The sequence below is a fragment of the Apostichopus japonicus genome, chromosome 13 (genome assembly GCF_037975245.1).
Source record: "Apostichopus japonicus isolate 1M-3 chromosome 13, ASM3797524v1, whole genome shotgun sequence".
Classification (NCBI taxonomy): Eukaryota; Metazoa; Echinodermata; class Holothuroidea; order Aspidochirotida; family Stichopodidae; genus Apostichopus; species Apostichopus japonicus.
Genome location: NC_092573.1, coordinates 20,043,157 through 20,068,146, shown reverse-complemented (window position 1 = coordinate 20,068,146; position 24,990 = coordinate 20,043,157). Strand labels below are relative to the sequence as shown.

The 24,990-nt window shown below is 39.4% G+C and overlaps 1 protein-coding gene across 1 annotated transcript; it reads left to right on the top strand.

The window, feature by feature from the left end:
* Positions 1-216: 216 nt before the first annotated feature.
* LOC139978785 (glutamate receptor 3-like) lies at positions 217-20,895 on the top strand. Its single transcript, XM_071989281.1, has 11 exons — positions 217-446; positions 8,281-8,463; positions 10,643-10,894; positions 12,174-12,352; positions 13,198-13,251; positions 13,423-13,698; positions 14,245-14,352; positions 14,959-15,096; positions 15,279-15,445; positions 17,507-17,594; positions 18,149-20,895. Exons 1-11 carry the CDS (start codon positions 368-370, stop codon positions 19,307-19,309), a joined length of 2,685 nt encoding a protein of 894 aa, XP_071845382.1. The 5' UTR covers positions 217-367; the 3' UTR covers positions 19,310-20,895.
* Positions 20,896-24,990: the final 4,095 nt, after the last annotated feature.

Genomic DNA, 24,990 nt, shown 5'->3' with positions numbered 1-24,990 from the left:
CTGGAATTTGTTGCTTTAGTTCAAATCTAGTTGAAGCGTGGACAAGAATTTTAAACTGTACAATAGAATTATATAGCAGCTTTACTACTAAAACCAAATATAACCAGTACGCATATACCCAAATGTACCTCTCTTCTGATTGGTCAAGAACAGCAGTGACGTTATGCTCCGCCCACGTTCAATTTGCATACATTGCCAGAAGTTATGTTTCGCTAAATAATTGTGTTCTGTTGATTTACTAATTGCCAAGTTCCTATCATAGGGGCACGTTACACATGTCTTCTTTTTTTCTGTGCCTTTGCAAACGGAGAACTTTATAGTTCCTCTAATTCCACATTTTTAATTTCATTACTGCGAGTTTTCCATCATGGAAAGGTATGTTTGGACTTGCGCTTTAGTGTTGATGATCTTCGCGGGGAGCATTAGCAGTGAAGTCATTAAAGTCGGTAAGTTATTTTATAAAATAATTTTTTTGAATAGTATGTAAGAAATACTAATAAAGGCTTCTTTCAATATCGTTTTCCCGTTTAGCTCAAATGTTATATGTAAGTTCAGAAATATAACGCGTAGAGTGACCTTATCCCATTCATGGTTTCATATGTCTAGTGTGTTTTTGTTGTTGTTCTGTTTCAATCAGAGAAATAATTGTGATCAAATGTAGACCTCCTATACTGGGCGGTGGAGCATTACAAGTGCCTCTTGCAAGTCATAAACACGATGTGGCTCACATTTAGTAATAAACAGTAGCATTTTCCCAGTTTTGATATTAAAAAAAATCAATTTTGTGTTATTTAAAATGAGCCCTGTTGTTGACAATTTCAGAAGATGACAAAAAAAGTCATTAAAAGTGCCTTTTTTTCTGCAAGACATTAAAATTTTGATATTTGTATTACACAAAGAATGGATACTCTCGAATACATTGGAGGTGCGGTACTTTTGTGATTTACCCAGGGACGTAGCCAGGGGGGAGCAGGGGGAGCGACCGCTCCCCCCCCCTTTCAGTGTCGATTTTTTTTTTTTTAAACTGTCGTTTTTTTAGCATGGTATTTTGTCAGTGCTCTTTTGATCTTGAATACTCGTCAGCTCCGTTAACTCGATTGAAATCGTAGTAATATTCACGCCTACTGATTCAACTACTTACTTAGTTTGGCAGATGCAATTAGCTAAATTTAGCTTATAGCCAATTACAAGCCTACAGTTGGCCACTGCGTAATAAAATACATATTGCCTACCTAACCGCACTCTATGGAATGTCACGAACTGTATGCACAACAACGTCGACAATGTTCGTTCAATGAGTCGTTCTAAGTTGTTGCATGAACAGCATGTTATGAAGCTAAGCTAGCAATCGTACGTGATACGCACTTCCTATAAATAATTATTACACTGCTAATACACTGCGATAACGATATTTGTTTTTAGGCCACTGCATATCTGGCTGTATTACAAAATATGAAAGTTTATATTGTCCATCACTTAAGTTCGTCAAATGTATTAAAGTCCAGACATTGGACAATAAACAAGAATCATCCTACTGGAAAACTTGTAAAAGAGCACTATGTTTGTCTTTCTGATATATTATGTAAAAGAATATGTAAAAGAATTTAAACAGGAAACAAAATCTGCTGATACTGATATCATATGATCAGGGCATAGCCAGTATGTAGCACGATAGTTTCATTCAACACTCTACCCGCCGAAATCCGATCTTGTCAGTTTTTTAACATGTAGTTAAGAACCCGTTTACGCAGATAATATTTCAGTTGAGAAAACACTTGAGAAATTTGCATCAGATGGCAATCGTCGGATAGCTCTCGCCTTCTCTTAGTAGGCTAACTTAAACATGTACTAGCTACAGTTGTATCAAAGACATTTCTGGACTATCTTTGTATCTACAAGTATCAGAAGTTGAAAAGTAAGACTACTTTGTACATGTACCTTCAAGGGCGGAGGAACCGGGGGGCACAGGGGGCAAGTGCCCCCCCCCCCCCCACTTTTCCTCAGGTTAAAAATGTGCCCTTTTTCTACATAAAACTTGTACTCTTGATCACCTTATTAGGTCAGCGATATTTCAGTAAGAGATCTAATCCTAATTTAGAACTATCAGGGGCGTAGCCAGTATGTAGCACTGTAGGCCTGGGCCTACACTTTTTTTGGCCAAGTTATCTTTTTTATTAAAACACCCATAATTCAAATCCATAAGCTTGCTGGACGAGTTTAAGAGTCTAGACAGGAAAAACTATTGAAATGAACGTAGCAAGATTATGGCTAAATTAGGTGACCTATTCTTCTGTCATCTAGGCTGTCATTCATATCGCGTGCCGTTTCATTCAATACTCTACCCGCCAAAAAAAAAGGCTAGGATACGATCTTGTCAGTTTTATAATATACTTAAGAACCCGTTTACGCAGATAAAATTTCAGTTGAGAACATTCCACAGTCAAATAAGCCTATCGTTGATTAACAGACTTTGTATGTATAGAGCTGCAGCACTTTGTTGCCTGTTGTTGTCACGATCGGCGTTCCAAGTTCCAAAACAGCCTTTTCGATAAACATTTACTAGCTACAGTTGTATCAAAGACAAATACTGGCTATGGTTGTATCAAAGACATTTCTGGCCTATATTTGTATCTACAAGTATCAGAAGTTGAAAAGTAAGACTACTAAGACGGGGGGGGGGGGGGGGGCGTTGATGGAGTGATGTGTATACGCAAATAAGATAATACATCAAGATTTATAAAGGGTACTAAATATCAGGCTGCATCAGTCCAATCGAATTTCTGCAAAGTGCCCTTTGACGTCGGTGCCCCCCCCCCAGATTAAAAGTGCTTCCGCCGCCCTTGTGTACCTTGCTAATTTTAATACATTATGTATTTTTGAATTACGTACTATTTTAACTCGTTTGTTTTTTGGGTTTAAAAGTGATATTGAATGAGGTGTCTCAAGTTAGCAAGAGGCCAGGGAACCAGAATGAACACTAGGGAAGGGCCGTTTCCGGCCATCTGGGGGTTTGTAAAACCAAAAAATTTCTTGTACGCTCCGCGCCAACCGATGGTGGCGCTCCGCTCAGATAGTCGTGCCCACAACTTTGAAAATCCATATCAATCGCAAAAAGGGCTCCCCCCCCTTTCAAATTCCTGGCTACGTCGCTGGATTTACCTCATCATATGACCTAATGCCCCTCGAAGTCCTCCCCCTCCCCCCACAGATTGAATCCTCTTCCGCCGCCCCTACCACCATCAACTACCCCCCCCCCTCCACCCCCTCAAGCGTCTCTTTATATTTAGGCAAGCGTTTAAGATAATGATCAGTTGAATTTCTGTAGTCAAAATAATGCTGATTCGACGAAGGAGATTAAGTTATACTCAATCTCTAGAATTTACACAAATTTCACGGTCTTAACAAAAAACTGAACAAGTAAAACTGTCACAAGTTTTGATATTTGCTGCCTTAGTGTGGATAGTTTTGCTTACGATGAGACTTACCAAATGAACAATTGTTAATGATATACTGCCGTGATAATGTGATGACTGATTATGTTTGTCGTGTCTAAGCTTAGTCAAAGAGGGATATAAGAGGCTGGTGCGGACGAAGTTGAGGTTAAATTTAGTGGTTTGTCTATCAATTGAGATGTTATGCTATTAACTGTCGTAACATCCGTTGAATCGGATGTTCTATCCATCTGATACCCCTTCTTTTCCTGCCCCCCTCTCCGATACCTTCAACTCCTAGTCCTTTCTCTCGCCTCGCATTTTCCTGATGACACCAATAGTTACGATAACCACACACGTTCATCCATTAATAGATATTTACATATAAAAACTTAGCTTCTTGAAGATAGGACGGGGAGTAGGGATGGGATAGAGTGTGGATAAAGAAGGGAAGAGAGGGTACTAATGGGAGGAGGGGATGGGATAGAGTGTGGATGAAAGAAGAGAAGAAGGCAGGGAGACCGAGTCTCATTCTTGATTTTGACTGATAGATAGTGTAGTATGAATAACTTCAGCAAGCACACAACAATAAAAACCCTTGATAAAAAAAACCGTACTTGAAGTCAAAAGTACTATATTATACAAGTAGCTATCAATAAAGGGATGAGGTTATTTATATCTTACATATTAATAATAATGAATCTAAATATAATAAAGTAAGTATGATATAAGTTCGATCCTCTTTAAAGCAGCCTAGAATAATATATTCAAATCAGAACGTCGATTAAAATTCTGCTGAGTCGATTCCCCCCTCCCCTCTGACGTCACCATCGATAGGACGTCTAAGAACAGGTATTACTTCATACTCCGCAAAACGTTTGACTTCCGAATATTTGTAACGTGTTCTCATCAATTCCGTTCTACCATGGAGCTATAAACAGAGCTCAATGGTTCTACCTTCGAATAAAAGCGTGACCCAATAGTTTTTGTTGTTTGTTTGTTGTGGGTTTTTTTCGTGGAATGTGTGGGTTATAGATGAGTCATTACTTTTGTGAGCGGAGGGAGGGGGCTAGAGTGAAATATCCAGACTTCAATGAACCTCCCCTCCCCCCCCCCCCCCCCAACTAGGCCTTGTCGTTTCTAGTTTTAAATGATAACCCATGAAGGCAGTATAAATTGCCACTCCAAGTACATATGCATAATTTCGTATCAGATTGGAACTTGCTTCCTTCATACCTGAATTATCATACAGTTAAGCATGTGATGCCGTTACCACAGAACCACAATAATTGTTATTACTCACATATTTTACACTGATAAAACTGTCTATCGTACACAACAATTGTTAGTATAGGCCTATAGCCTATACAACTTTGTCAATAATACGACAAAGAGCTGTTCCCAGAAATACACGTCGGATTTTAGTCATCATATGTTCTGAGAGACACTTTGCGGATTTTGTTGTTGTTGTTTTCTGTGAAATATGGACTGAAACTATTAGGATTGTTTACTGCTATTTCAGATTAGTGTTTCTTGCATTTATTTGAGGATTTATCGAGTTAAAAATGGAATAACTGTGAGTCAATAGGTTACCAGTCGTAACCGGAAGAGACCAAGTAAAAACATCATGGAATGCATATTTTAAAAAAAAAAACTAGTTGTCTGAAATATACGTGCCTTTAAGTCTAAAAACTAACTTCACGGTTCACCAACACATGCATTACATTTTCGGTTAAGTTTATTCTGGCATATCAGTAGTCGATTTTTTTCTATAGAGGTGAGTTGAATGGAGGGAAGGGTTGAATTGAAACAGGTACACATTTTTGCGTATAGTCCTTAGAAAACAATTTGAAAGGCGGCCGGGGCAATGAAATAATTATCTACACATGCATCAATGTAACAAAAAAAATTACCCTTTTTCAAGAAAAAAAGGTCATACTTAGGGCAACGGAATAATAACGATTATACTTTTAAACAAAAGCGACGATAGCGGTGGAATCTGTTTGTACTACCCAAAAAAAAAGAAGGAAAACAGTTCTCGTTGTAAAATTTGATAGATTGAAAAGGTCAATCCAATGAATTGCATTTTCCTCGGTTGTCTACCTTTGCATGACTGGATAGAAGCGGTGCAAACTGGTTGCGTTTTCCAATCTCTTGGAACGCCACATTTTCTTTTCGACAAGTACTATATACCATTACAAAAAAAAGTTGATATATACTAGTGGAAATTCTGAAATCACTCATTTGTCTACAAAACAATGCCATAAGGGCCTTCGACAAAGAAGAAAGGTTATTTTGACCAGCTAGTGTACACGATGGATTTCGAAATACCAACTTCAACAACGGCTAATTTTGGTATTTTTCAATTAAAAATTTGGCAGGCCTCCAAACGTCTCCTAGGGTGCTTAGTCAGTGATACAAAAGAAATAAATACAACAAAAAGGTGACAACACCCCCGGTGCGTATGCAAATCTGTAAAACTGAAGTGAATGTACTCTTCAATAGTTGCAAAATACATGCAGTAAAAGGTATTCAGTTGGGTTCCACTAACCATGGTAAACAATGTATATATATATATATATATATATACAGGAGACAAACGCCTACAGTGGAATTACGACCTTCCTTACCGGTTTCGAACCTCTGGACAAACAATCAGCGTCCAAAGCCTAGTGGTTAGGGTGTCCGCATATAAAGCGGGAGGCCCGGGTTCGAATCCCGGTGGAGGCTACTCATTATATATATATATATATATATATATATATATATATATATATATATATATATATAAATGAAAATCGTAATGAGTTGGAAAATCAAGAACAGTGAAAAAACTTTCAGCCTCCACCGGGATTCGAACCACGGGCCTCCCGCTCTGTACGCGGACACCCTAACCACTAGGCTATGGACGCTGATTGTATGTCCAGAGGTTCGAAACTGGTAAGGAAGATCGTAATTCCACTGTAGGCGTTTGTCACCTATATCGAACAATACTAGTTCTGTTTTTGGTGACATATTTTGCCCTACTCTAGAGATCAAACATGATGCTATCCAACTCGAAAATCATTTGTGATTCCTAAAGCCGGATCTCGAAAGAGATACTTTGAACAGACTTTATGTTAATGCAATGGAAGTAAACGACAAAGGCAAATGAATATATATAAATGAAAATCGTAATGAGTTGGAAAATCAAGAACAGTGAAAAAACTTTCAGCCTCCACCGGGATTCGAACCACGGGCCTCCCGCTCTGTACGCGGACACCCTAACCACTAGGCTATGGACGCTGATTGTATGTCCAGAGGTTCGAAACTGGTAAGGAAGATCGTAATTCCACTGTAGGCGTTTGTCACCTATATCGAACAATACTAGTTCTGTTTTTGGTGACATATTTTGCCCTACTCTAGAGATCAAACATGATGCTATCCAACTCGAAAATCATTTGTGATTCCTAAAGCCGGATCTCGAAAGAGATACTTTGAACAGACTTTATGTTAATGCAATGGAAGTAAACGACAAAGGCAAATGAATATATATAAATGAAAATCGTAATGAGTTGGAAAATCAAGAACAGTGAAAAAACTTTCAGCCTCCACCGGGATTCGAACCACGGGCCTCCCGCTCTGTACGCGGACACCCTAACCACTAGGCTATGGACGCTGATTGTATGTCCAGAGGTTCGAAACTGGTAAGGAAGATCGTAATTCCACTGTAGGCGTTTGTCACCTATATCGAACAATACTAGTTCTGTTTTTGGTGACATATTTTGCCCTACTCTAGAGATCAAACATGATGCTATCCAACTCGAAAATCATTTGTGATTCCTAAAGCCGGATCTCGAAAGAGATACTTTGAACAGACTTTATGTTAATGCAATGGAAGTAAACGACAAAGGCAAATGAATATATATAAATGAAAATCGTAATGAGTTGGAAAATCAAGAACAGTGAAAAAACTTTCAGCCTCCACCGGGATTCGAACCACGGGCCTCCCGCTCTGTACGCGGACACCCTAACCACTAGGCTATGGACGCTGATTGTATGTCCAGAGGTTCGAAACTGGTAAGGAAGATCGTAATTCCACTGTAGGCGTTTGTCACCTATATCGAACAATACTAGTTCTGTTTTTGGTGACATATTTTGCCCTACTCTAGAGATCAAACATGATGCTATCCAACTCGAAAATCATTTGTGATTCCTAAAGCCGGATCTCGAAAGAGATACTTTGAACAGACTTTATGTTAATGCAATGGAAGTAAACGACAAAGGCAAATGAATATATATAAATGAAAATCGTAATGAGTTGGAAAATCAAGAACAGTGAAAAAACTTTCAGCCTCCACCGGGATTCGAACCACGGGCCTCCCGCTCTGTACGAGCGTATATATATATATATATATATATATATATATATATATATATATATATATATATATATATATATATATATGTATATATATATATGCGTGCGTGTGTGTGTGTGTATACCCCACCCAACCTCACGGACCCCTCCACATCTCCCACTTAAAAAACTAGGTTGACTGTAAAAACGCTATCGCCTGTTTCATGAAAAATACTTTACAGTCAATCTACGAAACATTTTTATATACGTTTTATACAGTATCTATGAAATGAAGCATTTCCATATATTTCCATTACAGTATCCATGAAATGATTTTTTTTTTATATTTCCTTAACAGTATCTTTATGAAATGAAAAGTTCCTATATATATTCTTAGCAGTACCTATGAGAGTGAAACGTGTCTATACATTTCCTTTACAGTATATGTATGAAGTGAAACGTTTCTCAATATATTTTCAAGTAAAATGTGTTTATATATTTCCTGTACAGTATCTATGTACGGTAAGTTCACATCCAAAGATGACTTGTACAAGCAGGTAATGATCGACGCTGCCACATATGTCAATGACGGCAACATATTATCAGCAGGAGATCAGCTCAATGTCATTCATAACGACCTATTGGGAACCAGCGTCTATGAAGAACGGTCACTTTTCCAGAGCGTCTTTCAAGGTAAGACAGTATATATACTATTTGGCTAAGATCACGTGTAGTATCTGTTCCCTTTCGAGGGGATTGGTGATACACACCCGACGATGATCACACAGTCACAGTCCCGATGCAAGGGGACTGGGGCTGAGAGCGGATCAGTCGTTTGGTAGTTTGGTTTTCGTGCCCAGGTTCTTTCCTGGGCGACTTTTCCTTAAAAAAAGTATCTGTTCCCTTTCGAAAAGAATGGTGATGCACACCTGACGATGATCACACAGTCACAGTCCCGATGCAAGGGGACTGGGGTCAAGTTAGAGCGGATCAGTCGTTTGGTAGTTTGGTTTTCGTGCCCAGGTTCTTTCCTGGGCGACTTTTCCTTAAAAAAAGTATCTGTTCCCTTTCGAAGAGAATGGTGATGCACACCTGACGATGATCACACAGTCACAGTCCCGATGCAAGGGGACTGGGGTTTAGAGCGAATCAGTCGTTTGGTAGTTTGGTTTTCGTGCCCAGGTTCCTTCCTGGGCGACTTTTCCTTAAAAAAAGTATCTCTCCCCTTTCGAAGAGAATGGTGATGCACACATGACGATGATCACACAGTCACAGTCCCGATGCAAGGGGACTGGGGTTTAGAGCGAATCAGTCGTTTGGTAGTTTGGTTTTCGTGCCCAGGTTCCTTCCTGGGCGACTTTTCCTTAAAAAAAGTATCTCTCCCCTTTCGAAGAGAATGGTGATGCACACATGACAATGATCACACAGTCACAGTCCCGATGCAAGGGGACTGGGGTTTAGAGCGAATCAGTCGTTTGGTAGTTTGGTTTTCGTGCCCAGGTTCCTTCCTGGGCGACTTTTCCTTCAAAAAAGTATCTCTCCCCTTTCGAAGAGAATGGTGATGCACACATGACAATGATCACACAGTCACAGTCCCGATGCAAGGGGACTGGGGTCAAGTTAGAGCGGATCAGTCGTTTGGTAGTTTGGTTTTCGTGCCCAGGTTCTTTCCAAAAAGAAAATTTCTTCCAAGTGTGAAGATTTCGAATATGAGAAGAAAGAATTCTGCATTCTGAATATAAAAATGCATTATGTCAGGGAAAGTCATAATAGATATTACTATCGACATTGTAACGTGAACTGCGCCTTGCTAAGTTGCGTAAAAAAAAGTGAAAAAAAAAGTTTTCAACTCGACTTTTAACAATAGTTATATACGCTAAGAGGAAAGAAGAAATGAATAAAAGTCAACGTTTACGGATTTATTTATTTAAGATGTCCTGTGTCCAATTATACAATGCATCTTTTAGTTGTTTACTTCGGCAAGCATGTATCGGTTTGAATATATCAGTCCAGAGGGGTATCCAATATTTTAAAAAGAGGAGGTTGCCCTGGGTTCGATGATGCCTAATCCCATGAAGTGGGCTTTGGGGTCCTGTTCGTAACCCAGTACTTACGGGTAGGTGGTGGGGGGGGGGGGCGGGAGGAGGAAGTAACCCGAGAATTCATCAGTGTTACCTCCAAATGTGTTCTAGGAATTCTGAGTTGTATATAGGGGTACCAACAACTTCAAGAGGGGCACCAGCAATTTATGGAGGAGCACAATTCTCTTGTAAGTTTAACTTGTAAAGTTGTTGTAACACATAATGGTGAAACAGATGGGGGCACAACATTCTGCACGGTGGGAATTGGCATGGGCCCCATGTGTCCCGGCCTGGCTACGGGCCTGTATGTTTTCATTATTATTATTATTATTATTATTACTACTACTACTACTACTACTACTACTTCTACTACTACTACTACTACTTCTGCTACTACTACTACTACTACTACTACTTCTACTACTACTACTACTACTTCTACTACTACTAGTACTACTACTTCTACTACTAGTACTACTACTTCTACTACTACTACTACTGCTCCTGCTACTACTGCTACTACTGCTACTACTGCTAATGCTACAGGCAACTACTACTACTACTACTACTGCTACTACTACTACTACTACTACTACTACTTCTACTAATAATACTACCACTACTACTACCACTACTACTACTACTACTGCTACTGCTACTTCTGCTACTTCTGCTACTCTACTACTACTACTGCTACTGTTACTACTTCTACTACTACTACTACTACTTCTACTACTATTATTATTATTATTATTATTAATATTGTCATTTCTTCTTCATTCTTTCCTCAGTTTGCAATAATATCCGGAACACCGGAGCAGCAGGTTTAATCATGCCCAATGATTTTTGTGCTGATAGTAACTGTGGTCAGATAGGGTCCATTCTCGGAGAAGCCTACAGCCCCCTACTCGCCCTAGACCAAGCAGACAACTCGGGCGCTTTCAAGATGCTCCCCATCTTACGTGACATGGGCGAAATGCTAACTGACGTCATCGCTCACTTCAAATGGGAAAGTTTCATATTCCTTTACGAAGGAAACGTGGGTTAGCAATAATTTATATATATAAGCAACTCGCAAGTGACGATGTCTACAAAATAATGGCAAAAATAGGCAAATATAACCAAACTGTGAAAGGGTTATCAATGGTATCGGCGGTGATGAATACAAATGCTGAGATACATTTTCATATATTTACACTAGAATAATTGTAATAATAATGACATGGCTTGGTTAACTCAGTTATAGCTTTTACCAATATCTATTTGAGTAGGCCTGCCACGTTCAAATTGAATGGAGGCATACCGGTGTACAGGCGTTAAATTCGCAACAGCTCCATAATATATACACATGGTGTTCAGTCCTGTGGGGGGGGGTGGGTAGGGAAGGGTTATAGTGCCCCGGGGTCCGGAGCCAATTAAGGGAACATTGAGAAATTATTCGATAAAAAACAAATTATTCTCATTTTCAAATAAATATATACGTAAGACAATATGAACCGCAAAAAGTGTGACATATACTTGTACCGCGAAAGCAGCGGATCTCGGCTTCTCTGAACTATATTCGTAATATCATTATCTTTCAATATGTAAGGCCTGTAATAAACAGTCATTTGTTTAAGACACAATTACTTGGGGGATCTGTAATCAATCCAGTGTTTATCAAAAGTTTGGTGTCCTTAAATATGCTTGAAAGTAATAACCATGTTATATAGTCCCCCTCCCCACCCCCCCCTCCCCCCATTGGAACAGAGGGACTCAGGATCCGTGAAACAGCATGCAGGTAGAGTAACGCGGATAGCTATGCCGCCGCGGGTACTCGTTTTAAAGTATTCATTTATCCTTAAGAATATATCATAAACATGCAGAAATACACATTTATCCTATCATTCACCCCAGGCTTCAGGCCCTGCTTATGACTGTTCAAAATCAATATATTTCAGAATTGATAATTATCACGATTTGCACTAGTTGTCTCTCCAACTGTCTGCAGTTTCTAAATAACCGTATCGTTGTGGAAGATATATTCTTGCACGTTATACACATTATAGATTACGTTGAGAATATATTCTCCCCTCGGGAGTACGTCTCCAAGTATGACCATAACGAAGTTTAACAACCAGCTTGATCATCGGACATATACTTCAGCCTTAGGAACCCACCTACCCCCCCACCAAACCAAACCCCACCCCAATTCCTCTACCCTTACCACATCACAGCAGGAAGTGTTATTTACCATTTCATCCTTAACCCTCTCCCCCTCCTCCCAAAGATAGAATTAACTAGCCTAATTGTCTTTATCTCTGATTGTTTTTATATTTATAGCGTTTGAACTGGGCGAGATGGTAGCAGCAAAGGCATTGAATTACGGCTGGCGTATTCATCCAATCAAAATAGATGCGGGAAATTTTGAAGCGCAGGCAGAGTACTTAAAATCAAGACCAGTTAGAAACGTACTAGTTTACGTCACACACGAGCACCTACTGGTTGAGGTCGTTAACACGGTACGTGTATCTTACTTCTGTTTCATTTAGTTTATGTCTATACTATTTTTTTTTTTAATTTTCCGATATATTGATCAAGTACAAAGGATTATGCTTAAGGTATACATATTTCTCCATTTGTCAAGAGAGAAATTGACTGGGTTTCTTAGTTTTACACAAAACTCAATAAATCACTGACAGGTTTGTGGACATATACAATAACAGTACTGTTGGAAATATAGCGCTAAACTAATCATGTTTGAGAGAGAATTATAATTTATGATTAAAAAAAGAGAGGAAGGTAATAGTATAACAAATATAACGTGCGATCGGTCTTAACGACCTGACGTATATGGTGCGCCATATTGTGCCGGTAAGTCCTTAAATTCGACATATGTCGAATTTTAAAATTGACATAGGCCTATGTAAGTTTGTGGTGCTCTTATTGGACGATCATGTAGTCACATGTCATCAATATAAGTTACGTCACCCACCCTTTTTCTTTAGTTTGTATCACTATCGAATCTTGAACGTATGGTTTTTACTAAAGTTATACCTTCTACAAAAAAGCGCAACCCATTGTTGCGTTCTCCTTATGAACTATGACGTCATTGTAGCTGTATAATTAATTGTCTGTCAAACATTAACCCTATATATATCCCATATAGCTGATTATGTATGGGTTTCAAATTAATATGTTCATTGTGCGAGGTTTATTATATAGTCTCATCACCTACCTAGGCGGTTGTGCAACAGTAAAGAACTTCGGAATACCCAGCGCGTAAATGTTAGCATAATGTACTCCATATTTTTGGGGGTCACTCAATATTGGGCCAAATATATATTTTTATATTCTTATTCAACAGGCTTTCGAAACTCAACTTCTTAGCAACAACTGGCATTGGATATTTGGGAATTTAGTAAGTATTTTCTTATTATAAACTTTGGTCTTTCCAAAAATTGTTTGGATTATCAAAACAATACAGTGATTCAAGTAATTGTTATGGTCATAATTGCTATCTTTACTTTTGAGCGTTTATTTCAGTATTTTGTAAGATAATCGTATTCACATAAATGTGGCGTCTTTTCAGAATCCACCATTCACAGAACGATTTTTGGAAGAGAAGTATCGCCACAACATGGCTTTCCTTACGCGATTTAAGATCGACTCGAACGAACTAAGCTACTTCACATCCACCCCAACCCCAATCAAAGATTGGCAATTCCGACAGAGGGCAGCATACGACGCCGTGGTGGCGCTCGCAAAAGCGCTGAGGCTGTATAAAGACGAGCGGGGAACGTTACCTGATCCTGTGGAATTTTGTAGTAATGATGTCAAATCTGAATTAATTCCATACCTTACACGAGTAAGCAAATTTCATGTTATGCATGGAGAAAATGGTTTTGACTTAAGTGGTTGCAACGATTAAGCTATACTTCGTACAAGCAGGGAGTTGTTATTTCGGTTTCCTTAGATTAAGACGAAATGTTACGCCAAGTCTACCGTACTTTCATGCAGCGGGATATAGCAATGTATTCGGATCAGGGAGTGGGGAGGATCCGTAGGGGTGTAAACAGGGCGTTTTGGGGCATTGGGGATGGGGGGGGGGAGTGTTAAAGCTTTTGTTGGTCATAGCCTTTTTTATAAATTTGTTAGTCGAACACCACATCTGGGCATTGCTTCCGGTTAATTTAGGATACAAACCGAAAGGTAATCCTGGAATCACTATCTCGAGACGTTATAGACATATTGCTATGCAAATTACTAGGCAGCTTGGTATATCTTCATCCCGGCATTCATTCTTAATCAAATACTTTAAACGTTAAATATCATTTCAATGATATAAAATATTAGCTTAATTTGGTGATTCGAGGACTTGCTTCAAAGATTTCTTTCTTTTCCTCTCGTTAAGGTGAATTTTCGAGGTGCATCGGGCGATGTTTCTTTCAATGCTCAAGGCGACAGAGTGAACTACACCATTACCATGTACTCCGGCAAAGACCGGCACACCGAGAATGAAGTAAGTCCCGATGAAATATGGTTCACGTTAACTGAGTGCAAAAGAAAGTTATTAAAGATGTGGTGTGTAGGTGGAGTGAGGGGCTATTCGCGCCAAGGTTTTCCGCCAGGAAAATTGTTATATATAGCAGCTTCTAGCCTGAGTTCGAAATTGGCGGGGTGGGAAGGGGGGTAGGGGGTAGAAGGGACACACAAATATTTGACTGATGTTCTAGGGAGTGTGTCATCTCCCCTATGAAAACCGTTTGTTTGGGTAATTCGGCTTAGATGCAAAATACTGCTATCGGTTCCAATATTTTATGAGCCGAAAAAGTGTTAATTGTTAGAATGTAACTGGATAAAGTTTTAGCTGTACCATTTATCTTTCACATTAGCATCATCAATACCTGGTGATAAACAAAAAATCCTAAAAAAACCCATAATAGTCACTGAAGTTCAGAGTTCAGGCGGGGAGCATGTTGGAGGTGAGAGATTGTTTAGATTTTGCTCCTTTATTCATCCAGTCTAGAGGAGATACACGTGAATGGGCCAACTATGTGAAAGGCTCAATGATTGTTTTTATTGTGTTATCTAATTTACTTTCTCTTGTGGTTCTTCGTACTGTTAGGCAGGCCTTTTTGTTCAAGACATCACTAGCTGGGAGAGGGCCACCGGTCAACAATGGCAGGGAAAACGGAACAAGCGCATGTACATTAAACCGTTCAGACAATCAGATGCGCAGTACATTAAAATAGTGATGGTACCGGTAAGTACAGTATTATAGGTAAACATTAAAGGTTTAACTTATACACACTGTTACTAACTTTAGTGTACACAATAATGCCAACCCTCCTATATATATATAAATATATATATCTGTGTGATGGGTAATTGAAATGCTATTTTAGATTTCGGTTTCTGTAATGCCCGCCTATATTTCTTGATCAGGAGCCACCATTCTTTATGGATAGAGAGGAGGAGAGCAGACGCTACAAAGTTCCAATTAGTAGCATTCCCGGTACAGAAGAAGATGATTACCTTGGCATCAGCTGGGATCTTCTAAAGGAAATCAAGAAATTGTTCGAAGAGGAAATGGAACAGCCCTTTGACTACCAGTAAGTTTTCATTCATTCAGTTTTGTTTGGGGGGGGGTGTTAGGGTGGGGGTGGGGTAAACCTTTATACATACTAGAGTATATAAAAGATGTGTCTGCATCACTACATTTACATGTAACCAGAATGCAAAATGCATTGAGGTTTCGATGACTTCAATGCACCAGACGTCTGCTTGTTAGTATAACCAGAACTAGCTGTTACAATAACACTATGGCATGCTCACACAGGTCAGTCTACTGTACGTGGTTATACACACCTCCATCAAAAACAATAGGGTTCTTGTACTCAATGTTATGAATCCACACACCAAGTATTACAAAACCAAACCAAATCTCTAATAACTTCGCACATTAAGGTTGCAGAGGAGTCCACTTATGGACAATTTAGATTGGAATGTGCCCACGAAGCTAATACAGGTCACTGGAGGTCAACCTGAGGTCAAAGGTCACCCAAATGCAGGTCGACTATTGTTTTACAATAGCGTAACTCCCAACGTTGATGGACATTTGGTTCTCAAGTTATTGCAAAAATACTAGTTATTGACCTTTGTTGACCTTGGATCACATGACTGTTATGTTTTGAAACGATCCCTTACCCCATTCACAACTAGTCCACAAATATCAACCATGTCGGACCCTGTCAATGGTAGTTTCACAAGTTATTGAGGAAAAAAACATTTTGACCCATAAATGACCTTTGGTGACCTTGGATCACATCACGGTTATTTTGGAAAACGTGCCCCTACTTCATTCACAGCTTGTCCTAATATACCAGCCATGTCAGACTTTGTGACTAGAAGTTGTTGCAAAACGTAGCATAATTTAGCAGTGTTTGCACATAAGCAACCTTGAATGACCTTGGATGACCTAATGGTTTTTATCAAAAATGTTCCCCTTGATGATTTGCACTCTCTCCTAAAATTCCAAGCTTGATGGACATTTGGTCAGATGTAGTTTGACACGCTGATTCCAAAAAGCAACATGACAAGCCTGTGCGACCATCCTAACTGTACTTATTAAATATAAAAAAATTGACCTCTGATAACTTCGCACACGAAGGTCGCACAGGGGTCAACTATGGACCATTTTGATCGGAAGGTACCTTTGAGATCCGATTATGGCCACGAAAATTCAAATAACCAAAAAAACTGCTAAAGGTCACCGGAGGTCAACCTGAGGTCAAAGGTCACCTAGATGCGGGTCGACTGGATTACAATAGCGTAACTCCCAACTTTGACGGACATTTGGTTCTCAAGTTATTGCAAAAATACTAGTTTTTGACCCCTGATTGACCTTTGTTGACCTTGGATCACATGACCGTTATGTTTTGAAATGATCCCTTACCCCATTCACAACTAGTCAATCATGTCGGACCCTGTCAATGGGAGTTATTGCTTGTTTTAATATTTTGTTTTTTGGCCTCTAACTGACCTTTGGTGACCTTCACAAGCACCAAAAAATAGGGCACATCTGCTCAATGTGGTACTCATATACACCAAATATTAGATTGGTCCAAGCTTCCCTACTTGAGATACCGTGTTTACAAGCCAGGCGTCACACACACCCATACGTACACACACGCACACTCTCCGCCTACATGAATGCATAGGTTACGATTATCATCGAAACCAAAAACCAGGCACGCAACTATGATGGGGATGACGCGGGAGGGGGTGGGGGGGGGCTCTTCACCTTCTTTGGAGTCGATGCGTGATTGTTGTCAAATTTAGAATATTTTCGATAACCATCCTCCCCCCCACAGCCTCTTAACCCAACAAATATTCTCCAAACTATACAGTGGAAATTGGAGTAAAAGACTTGAATGACGAGTACAACCATGCATTGTAATGGAAATAGAATGATAGATTGTGAGTACGTTTCGTACAAACTTCGACTACTTTGAAAGAAAATTTCCTGAAAGCTGGGCCCCGGGCAACTTCTCAAACCTGAACTCAACGTGACCACATTGCTTGTTTATGTTATGATTTCTGATTTCTGATCTTCGTTGTATGCTTAATAACCCTCACAATATTGATTTCATTTCCCCCCTTTGTATCATCAGAATAGTTCAAATGGATAGAGGGCAGTATGGAACTTTGGACCTGTCAACAGGAGAATGGGATGGCGCTATGAGAGAAATTATCGATGGGGTAAGGCATAAAGATGGCTATGCCAGCCCCATGCCCTCCGCTAATCCATGCTACCCAACAAAAGAAAAGTTGTTTGCAAAGATATTTTCAAATTAAACGGTGTTCAACTACAAATTCAATAAAGATTGCATCATTATACCTAACTATACCAAATTTTTGAGGTTGCAGATGCAAAAGGATAATTTAAGAAGAAATGACTTAATTGACTCAAGTTTAGGGTTCTTGTCTCCAAGTTTTTACCCAGTGATATGTGTAGTTTCAAAAGTAGCCCTACTTATACCGGCATCGATTTTAACCCTTCAAAGCTTCCGTTATTTGGGAATCCAACGTAAGAGGAATTGCGGAAGTGAAGCGTCTTAATAACTGCAAAGGAACTTTGTAAGGCGACGCTCTCACATTGCTAAACTTTTCTGGTGCAGGAGGCTTTTTAACCCAGATCTACCTTCCTATAGTATTGCATAAGTAAAAACAACTCACCAACAGTATTCGCTCTAATTTCCGTCGATAATTTCATACAAATTTATTGTTGTGATTTCATTATCTCATTTTTTCAGGACGCTGACATTATCATGGGCGCACTTCAGGTAAACGCAGCGCGGGAAAAAGATGTCGATTTTACCATTCCGTGGTACGTCAGTAACGCCAAGCTGCTACTGGTCCACCCTTCCTTTACCTTCGAGTATCCCTTTGTTTTGGTTTATCCTCTAAGCCTCGCCTCTTGGTTTCTCCTCCTGGTCGGCTTCGTCTTTATATCCCTCCTAGCTTGGCTGATTGGCCGTTACGACCCTTACGAATGGCGGGGACGCTCGAAGCGAAATTTGGTGAGCGCAGACGACGGACGGACGTACACTCTGCCGGATGCGATACTATTTGTTCTTTCAACCGGTTTCTGGCAGGGTTACATCCGAGGACCACGATCATGGGCTTTTAGAATTCTTGCCGCCTTTTGGTTTTTCTTCGCCATTAGTATAACCTTCCTGTACCTATGGAACGTTAATACTGTCTTTAAGTTCTCAAAGACGGCTTTGAAAGTACAAGATCAAGCCGACTTGTTGATGCAAGATCAGTTTCACTTCGGTATCGTTCGATTCAGCCCAGCGTACGATCTCTATCGCTATGGTGACGAAATCGACCGAGAGGTGTTCGACAGGATTTTGAATTCACGTATAGATCCCATCGAACGCAGCATAGAGTTGGCTGTTGGGCGCATTCGTAGACAGTGGGACGGTTATTTCACACTCATCGGAGAGGATAAGATTCTTGAATATGCAGCTCTGAGGAAACCTTGCCGATTGTATATTACGGGAAGGACTCTAGGGAATATCACCTTTGGTTTCGCAACTGCCTCTGGTTCTCCACTCCGTGACCAGCTGACCTACGCCATCAATGTGTTACGTAATCGTGGGGTCATCGAGGAGATCGTGAACAGACAGTACAGTAACAACCTCAATTGTCCAGCGAGTAACTTCAAAGAAAGTGCTCGAGGTTCGTTCATCCTTCACGACTTACAGGGTGTGTATTACTTAATGCTGATCGGAATAGGTGGAAGTCTGATTATATTCTTCATAGAGGTCCTTTATTACCTCCTCTGGAAGACCGATAATCCCCCAAGACAATTCACTCGGGTGAAAAGAAGACAACGGCCGGATGATAAGGATAAGGATAAGGCAGAAGAATTTCTCCCAGGGGCGAAAGGGGGAGGAGATTGGTTGTAAAAAATGTGAAAGCTTTATGCTTTATGCTTGTGCAAGCATACATGCACTGTACATTTCCAAAAAATTGAGAATTCACTCTTCGAGATGTTTCAATGATGATGATGACCCTTTTTTTAATGGAGTGAAATTTCACTCCAAAGAAAAAGTGACTTGGTGACAATATTGGCTATACAAGTGGAGTGGATGTAAACTGAGGAATGACTGAATTCATTTCTCTCTTAAAGAGTGAGCATTGTCGACACTCCTTGAGAGAAGTGAGTTCTCACTCTTTGGGAAAAAACGTACACATTAGTCATCAATATCGCAAAAAAAAATTACAGCTAAAAGTTTCCAATTGGTGTAAATTTTCATTTCTTTTTTATGCAAAGGCACAGTAAGACAAAATTATCACTAAAAGAAAATCTTCAAGGAATTTTGTAAAATGTGCATTTTAATTGTTGAATTAAAGACACACACTCACATATATTAATATACATATACCAAAACCGTTACGACAAAGATTTGATACAGACTACATAAAAACTCAATCTGTCATTTCAATAAAAATGGCACCAGGAATAATGGAATACAGTACAAATTGTCAACTAAACTATTTAAGCCTTACATTCTATTTGAGGGACACAAGATGTCTGTTTATTGGCCTATAGTAACCCAGTTAACACATCGCTAATGTAAGGGCAGCCAAATATTGGTTACATAAGAGATTTGATAAGAAATACACAAAAGTTACAATCCAATGGCAATCGAGCATGTTAAAAAAATTGGTCACTGTCTTTCAGATAATTTTTTTTTACCTTTTTCTATTGTTTCACATTAAAGGTCATCTGTAACCTACAGTTTTTGTTTATTTTTCTAAAACTTGCCCCCACCCCCCAATTTTTTTTTAGAATAAACGTGTGTAATAATATCAATTATCACGTGGGTTTCTTTCATTTGATTTTTTTTCCATATATATATATTGTTTTTTGGGGAGGGGGGTATTGCACAACTTTATAAAGTTAATTATTATTATTAATATAATTTTGGAAAGTTAAGATACTAAGTTAATCCAACTTATGTCTTCCATATACGAGACATTTAACATTTACAATGAAATTTCACTTGACGACCATTGGTTGGTTGTTTGTTTGTTGTTTTATTCTATCTTATGGGCTTTATATAGCAATTTGTTTGTTTCCTCATATCAAAATACGTTAACCCAAATTTCTTCATTTTTCTAATATTATCCAGAAATGCTCAACTTCTTTTAACCTTGTATTCAGTGTTTTTTCCCCAACTAAACAAGCATGAAACCAACTTGTCTAAAGTTTAGCTTATGGAGAAACCATCTCCATATATACAGATCCAAACCAGCATGACATGCACTTAGTTCTAGCAATTTTTAATGAACTCGAATTCTTTGGAATGCAGGCTAATATCACAAATCACTCAAAAAAATTGAAAAACATATTGTAAACGAAAAGAAATCCCCCCCCCCACACCCACAACTGATCAATTTGATTATCAATTATGGTTTGCAATGGTTTGGTATAGTGTTTGCTTGTTTTTGTTTTCTGTATTGTGCAAATACAATTTATAATATTTTACATATCATGTCTGTGAGTTTATTTCGGTGTACCGTACTTGTTTCAATGAAACCAGTTACACATAAAAGAATGAAGCTATTACGTAATACATCCATGTATCAAATATAAATGAGAGAAAAAAATAATCGCGTACTTTCGATGCAACTTTCAAAACTGCGTTTCCCAACATTATAAGACAGAATAATATATCATATTTATCCAGCATGATTTAAAATCATTAATCCCTCAGTATTTTGGGGCAGAAAATCAGTACCAGACTTACTCGTATAGAAACTCATTGGGTCGGAGGGGGGGGGGTGGAGGGGGGTGGAGGGGAGGTCGCCATTACATACACGCCAATTATATCAATCAGGGGCGGATCCAGGATTTTGAGAAAGGGGGGGGGGGCCGACATCCCGATGGTAGCACTTTAGTGATCTGCGTCCTAGGGGAGGGGTCAAAAAGGGAGGGGAGGGAGGGGGCCAAAAATTTCCAAGGGGGAGGGGGACAACCCCTCACCTTTGGAAATTTTTGGTTAATTGTGAGTGCTTAGATGCAAAATGGTGAAACATTTCGCCAAAAACTAGAAAAACCAGAAACGTTGCAGACACGCTTTTTTTGTGCACATATTTTTCCTCGATAGACACATATTTAACAACACTCAACAGTGCATGTACAATGGATACACTATTATTGCGTCGATTCGTTTTTTTCTTCTGCGCGAAAATTATGACACCAGATTCACCCCAAGAAAAAACATAAAACAAGATATATTCAATGAGATAATTATGATTAACTTATTAATGAAAGGGGGTGTAGGCGGTTTTACACTATCTAACGCAACGTTGTCGCCAAGAACCTGAAGTATTTTTAAGGGAGGGCCCGATAATAAGCGGAAACGGATCACCGACCGAAAAAAATATCGGAATTTGTGGACTATTTCTTGCTTCCTATTGTATTAAAACAAAGCACCTATGTGAAAATCACATTCTGAAAATTGTGGAAGCCACCCCGTTACCAAAAGCAGTAGTACTTGCTACACTCGATGCCGTCGCCATGTATACCAATACTCCCCAAGAGGAGGCATTAGATATATGCAAAGAAGTCTAATGAGAAGGCGGAAAAAAGCGAATATGGAATAAATAATATATCTTCCATATCCATGCGCAAAATAATTGAACATATTTTTAACAAGAAACTGTTTCGAGTTCAATAACCAATTCTATCTACAAAAGATCGGTTGCGCCATGGGTAGCCAAGCCTCTCCGGAAATCTGTGATATCGTCATACATAGACTGGAAAACCAGATTTTACCGACAGATAATAAAATCTTAAAATGGCTCCGTTATAGAGATGAAATTCTATTGCTTTTACGACGGTTCACCTCAGGAACTTGAACAACTAGTAAACAGGTTGAATGAAATTCACCGCTTCTTAAAGTTGACGGTAGAAATATTACACACCGAGGTAACATACCTAGATTTGAAAATCTTCAAAGGTCCAAGGTTTGAAACCAATGGGTTATTAGACACCATGCAAAGTCTACACCAAACCCACGGAAACCTTCCAATACCTCGACAGAAACTCTGCACACCCACTTGCCACTTTTAAAGGCTTCATTAAAGGGGAAGTCTTACGATACGCACGTCTATGTAACAATGAGACTGATTTCTTACAGAAATAGAATGCGTTCACAGAGAAACTGGTTTTTTGTTTGGGGGGGGGGGGGTGTGGAGGATTTGATTTGCCAACGGATCTGGAAGTGGTGACTGAAATGGGGGAGGGGGACACCCCCTCCCCTTTGGAAAATTTTTAGTTTTGAAACGTCCTTAGATGCAATCTGGTGCATATTTTAAGTCAAATTTGGCACCGTAGAATTTCCATTTCGATATTATTTTTATGGCAGTCGGCAGAAGAAGAATTAATTGGGACCAATTATCGAACTGTGTTTTCTCTTTTACCAATCGTTGAAATAGTGAAACTTCGTGATGAAAATGTTCAGAAAACTTTCCGGTAATGAGAAATAACAACATTCATTGATATACAAGCGAGAAACGTTAAATATTGTGTACAATTCGTGAGCCGTGTCCTTAAGTTTTCCACGGAGAACGAATGACATCTGCGATGACGTCATTCTGAACAGAGGATAATAACAACACGTTGTCACACGATAGCACGACTCATGGGCTGCGGCCTATACGGAAGCCTTTAATTCTATTTCTTTCACTGAGTTGCTGGCGATTCTGGCACTCGTCTAGCTGAGCCTGGCTACAGTAGCTATACTGACGGCCGTGACATTATCAGTTATTTGCCGAGAGGTTTTTAACTTGCAGGCGTCGGGTGATTGGATTGGTGAATGAGTTTATCAGATGAAGAACTGGAAAATCGAAATAACCGATAAAGAAGCTCCCGTTCTCCTTTTCTCTATTCAGCTTTCCTTCTTTCTTCCCCTTCCGCTCTCTTCACCTTTTCTCCTTTTGCCGACAGACCCAAAATTTGCCGACAGCGACCAAATTATTGGGGGTGTGACACCCCCACCCCCCCCCCCGCTCGCTACGCCCCTGCACGCGGAATTATCCAAACCGTTTCCAAAAGAACCGATTCTAGCCTACAAAAGGGCCCAAAATCTCAAAGATTTACTTGTTAACTCAAGGTTTCATACTAACGAAGAATCAGCTGACTCTCAAGGTTCACACGAAGCTCTTTTAGATGCTCTTATAGCTGCACTATGAGTCCATAAAAACTCGTGCACAGAAAATAGATGCATTTTGAGAACGAGACGCCCAGGCCGAATATAAAATATTCAAAGGCTACTACTGATGAAGCTCCTCCTATAAAGTTTGAAAGCAGAAACCGGTCTAGTTGGTCATAAGAACCTACACTAGTCTCTCCTACTATTAACAGTACACTCAATTCACCTAATAAGTGCAATTGTATACGTTTCACCACGAGGAGCATGCTATAAGTTCATGTTCCTCGGGCCCTCCCTTAAAAATACTTCAGGTTCTTGGCGACTACGTTGCGTTAGATAGTGTAAAACCGCCTACACCCCCTTTCATTCAGATAATTATGATATACTTGCTAACTGTACATTGATTTTCCCTGACAGTAATAGTCAGCACTACAGTACTGAGCCGTATCTAATTAATACGTGATGTCGCGTAGGCCTGATAATTGCCTTAGTTTCAAATTTGGAATAAAACCGATCGCGTTTCAGGGAAGAGCAGCTGGATATATATTAGGCTTTTCTTTCACCAAGTTATGCCTATTAGGAATTTGAAGTACTCCCACATAAAAAACGCAACTGATTTCCAAAAAGGGGGGGGGGGGGCGGGGCCGGGTCGGCCCCCCCTGGATCCGCCCCTGTCAATTTTTAAAATTGCAGTAATTTTCCGGGGAATTTACGAACGGTATAATTTCTCACCCCCAAACTATTTCCGAAAAATTGACTCACATCCTTACACGCCACTTGATCGAATTTTGACATTACCTGAACAGTTGAATTTCACGAATTCAGTCAGCCAACAATTTCGTGTTCTTATCACCTGCCCATGACGCATGCATAGTTTATATCACCATTACCCCCCCCCCCCCCCCTTTGCTATACTTAACCATAAAGCATGTAACATAAGACAAACAACCCAGGCCTGAGCTACTTGAAAAAAAATAATAATAACGAATAAAAATTACAGTTCTCACATTTGAAAGGCATTTACAAGCTATATGACCCAGAAGATATAAAAACCAAATGTTATCTCTTTTAATATTTACACAAGGGATGATATGAAAACGTCGTTTTCACAGATATTCATCAAGTGTGTTTACATTTACAAAAACATAAAAACGTTGCAATGATTTAAGGTTTACTGTTAGAACAGAATAGCATATATATATACACTGGTGTGGGGGTATGTGGATCTCGTACCTTTTTTATATGTTTAAATAAGACATTTTTATTAGTTTCGTCGATCTACGTGAACCATATGCTATAATACTGTGTATACCAAGTGGAACGTCAGTACTTGGACAAGGGGAAAAACAAACGTTTGGGGGAAATGCTATAACTGACGACTCGAACTACTTTGACTATTTAGTCTAAGCATTCTTTCTTCTTTT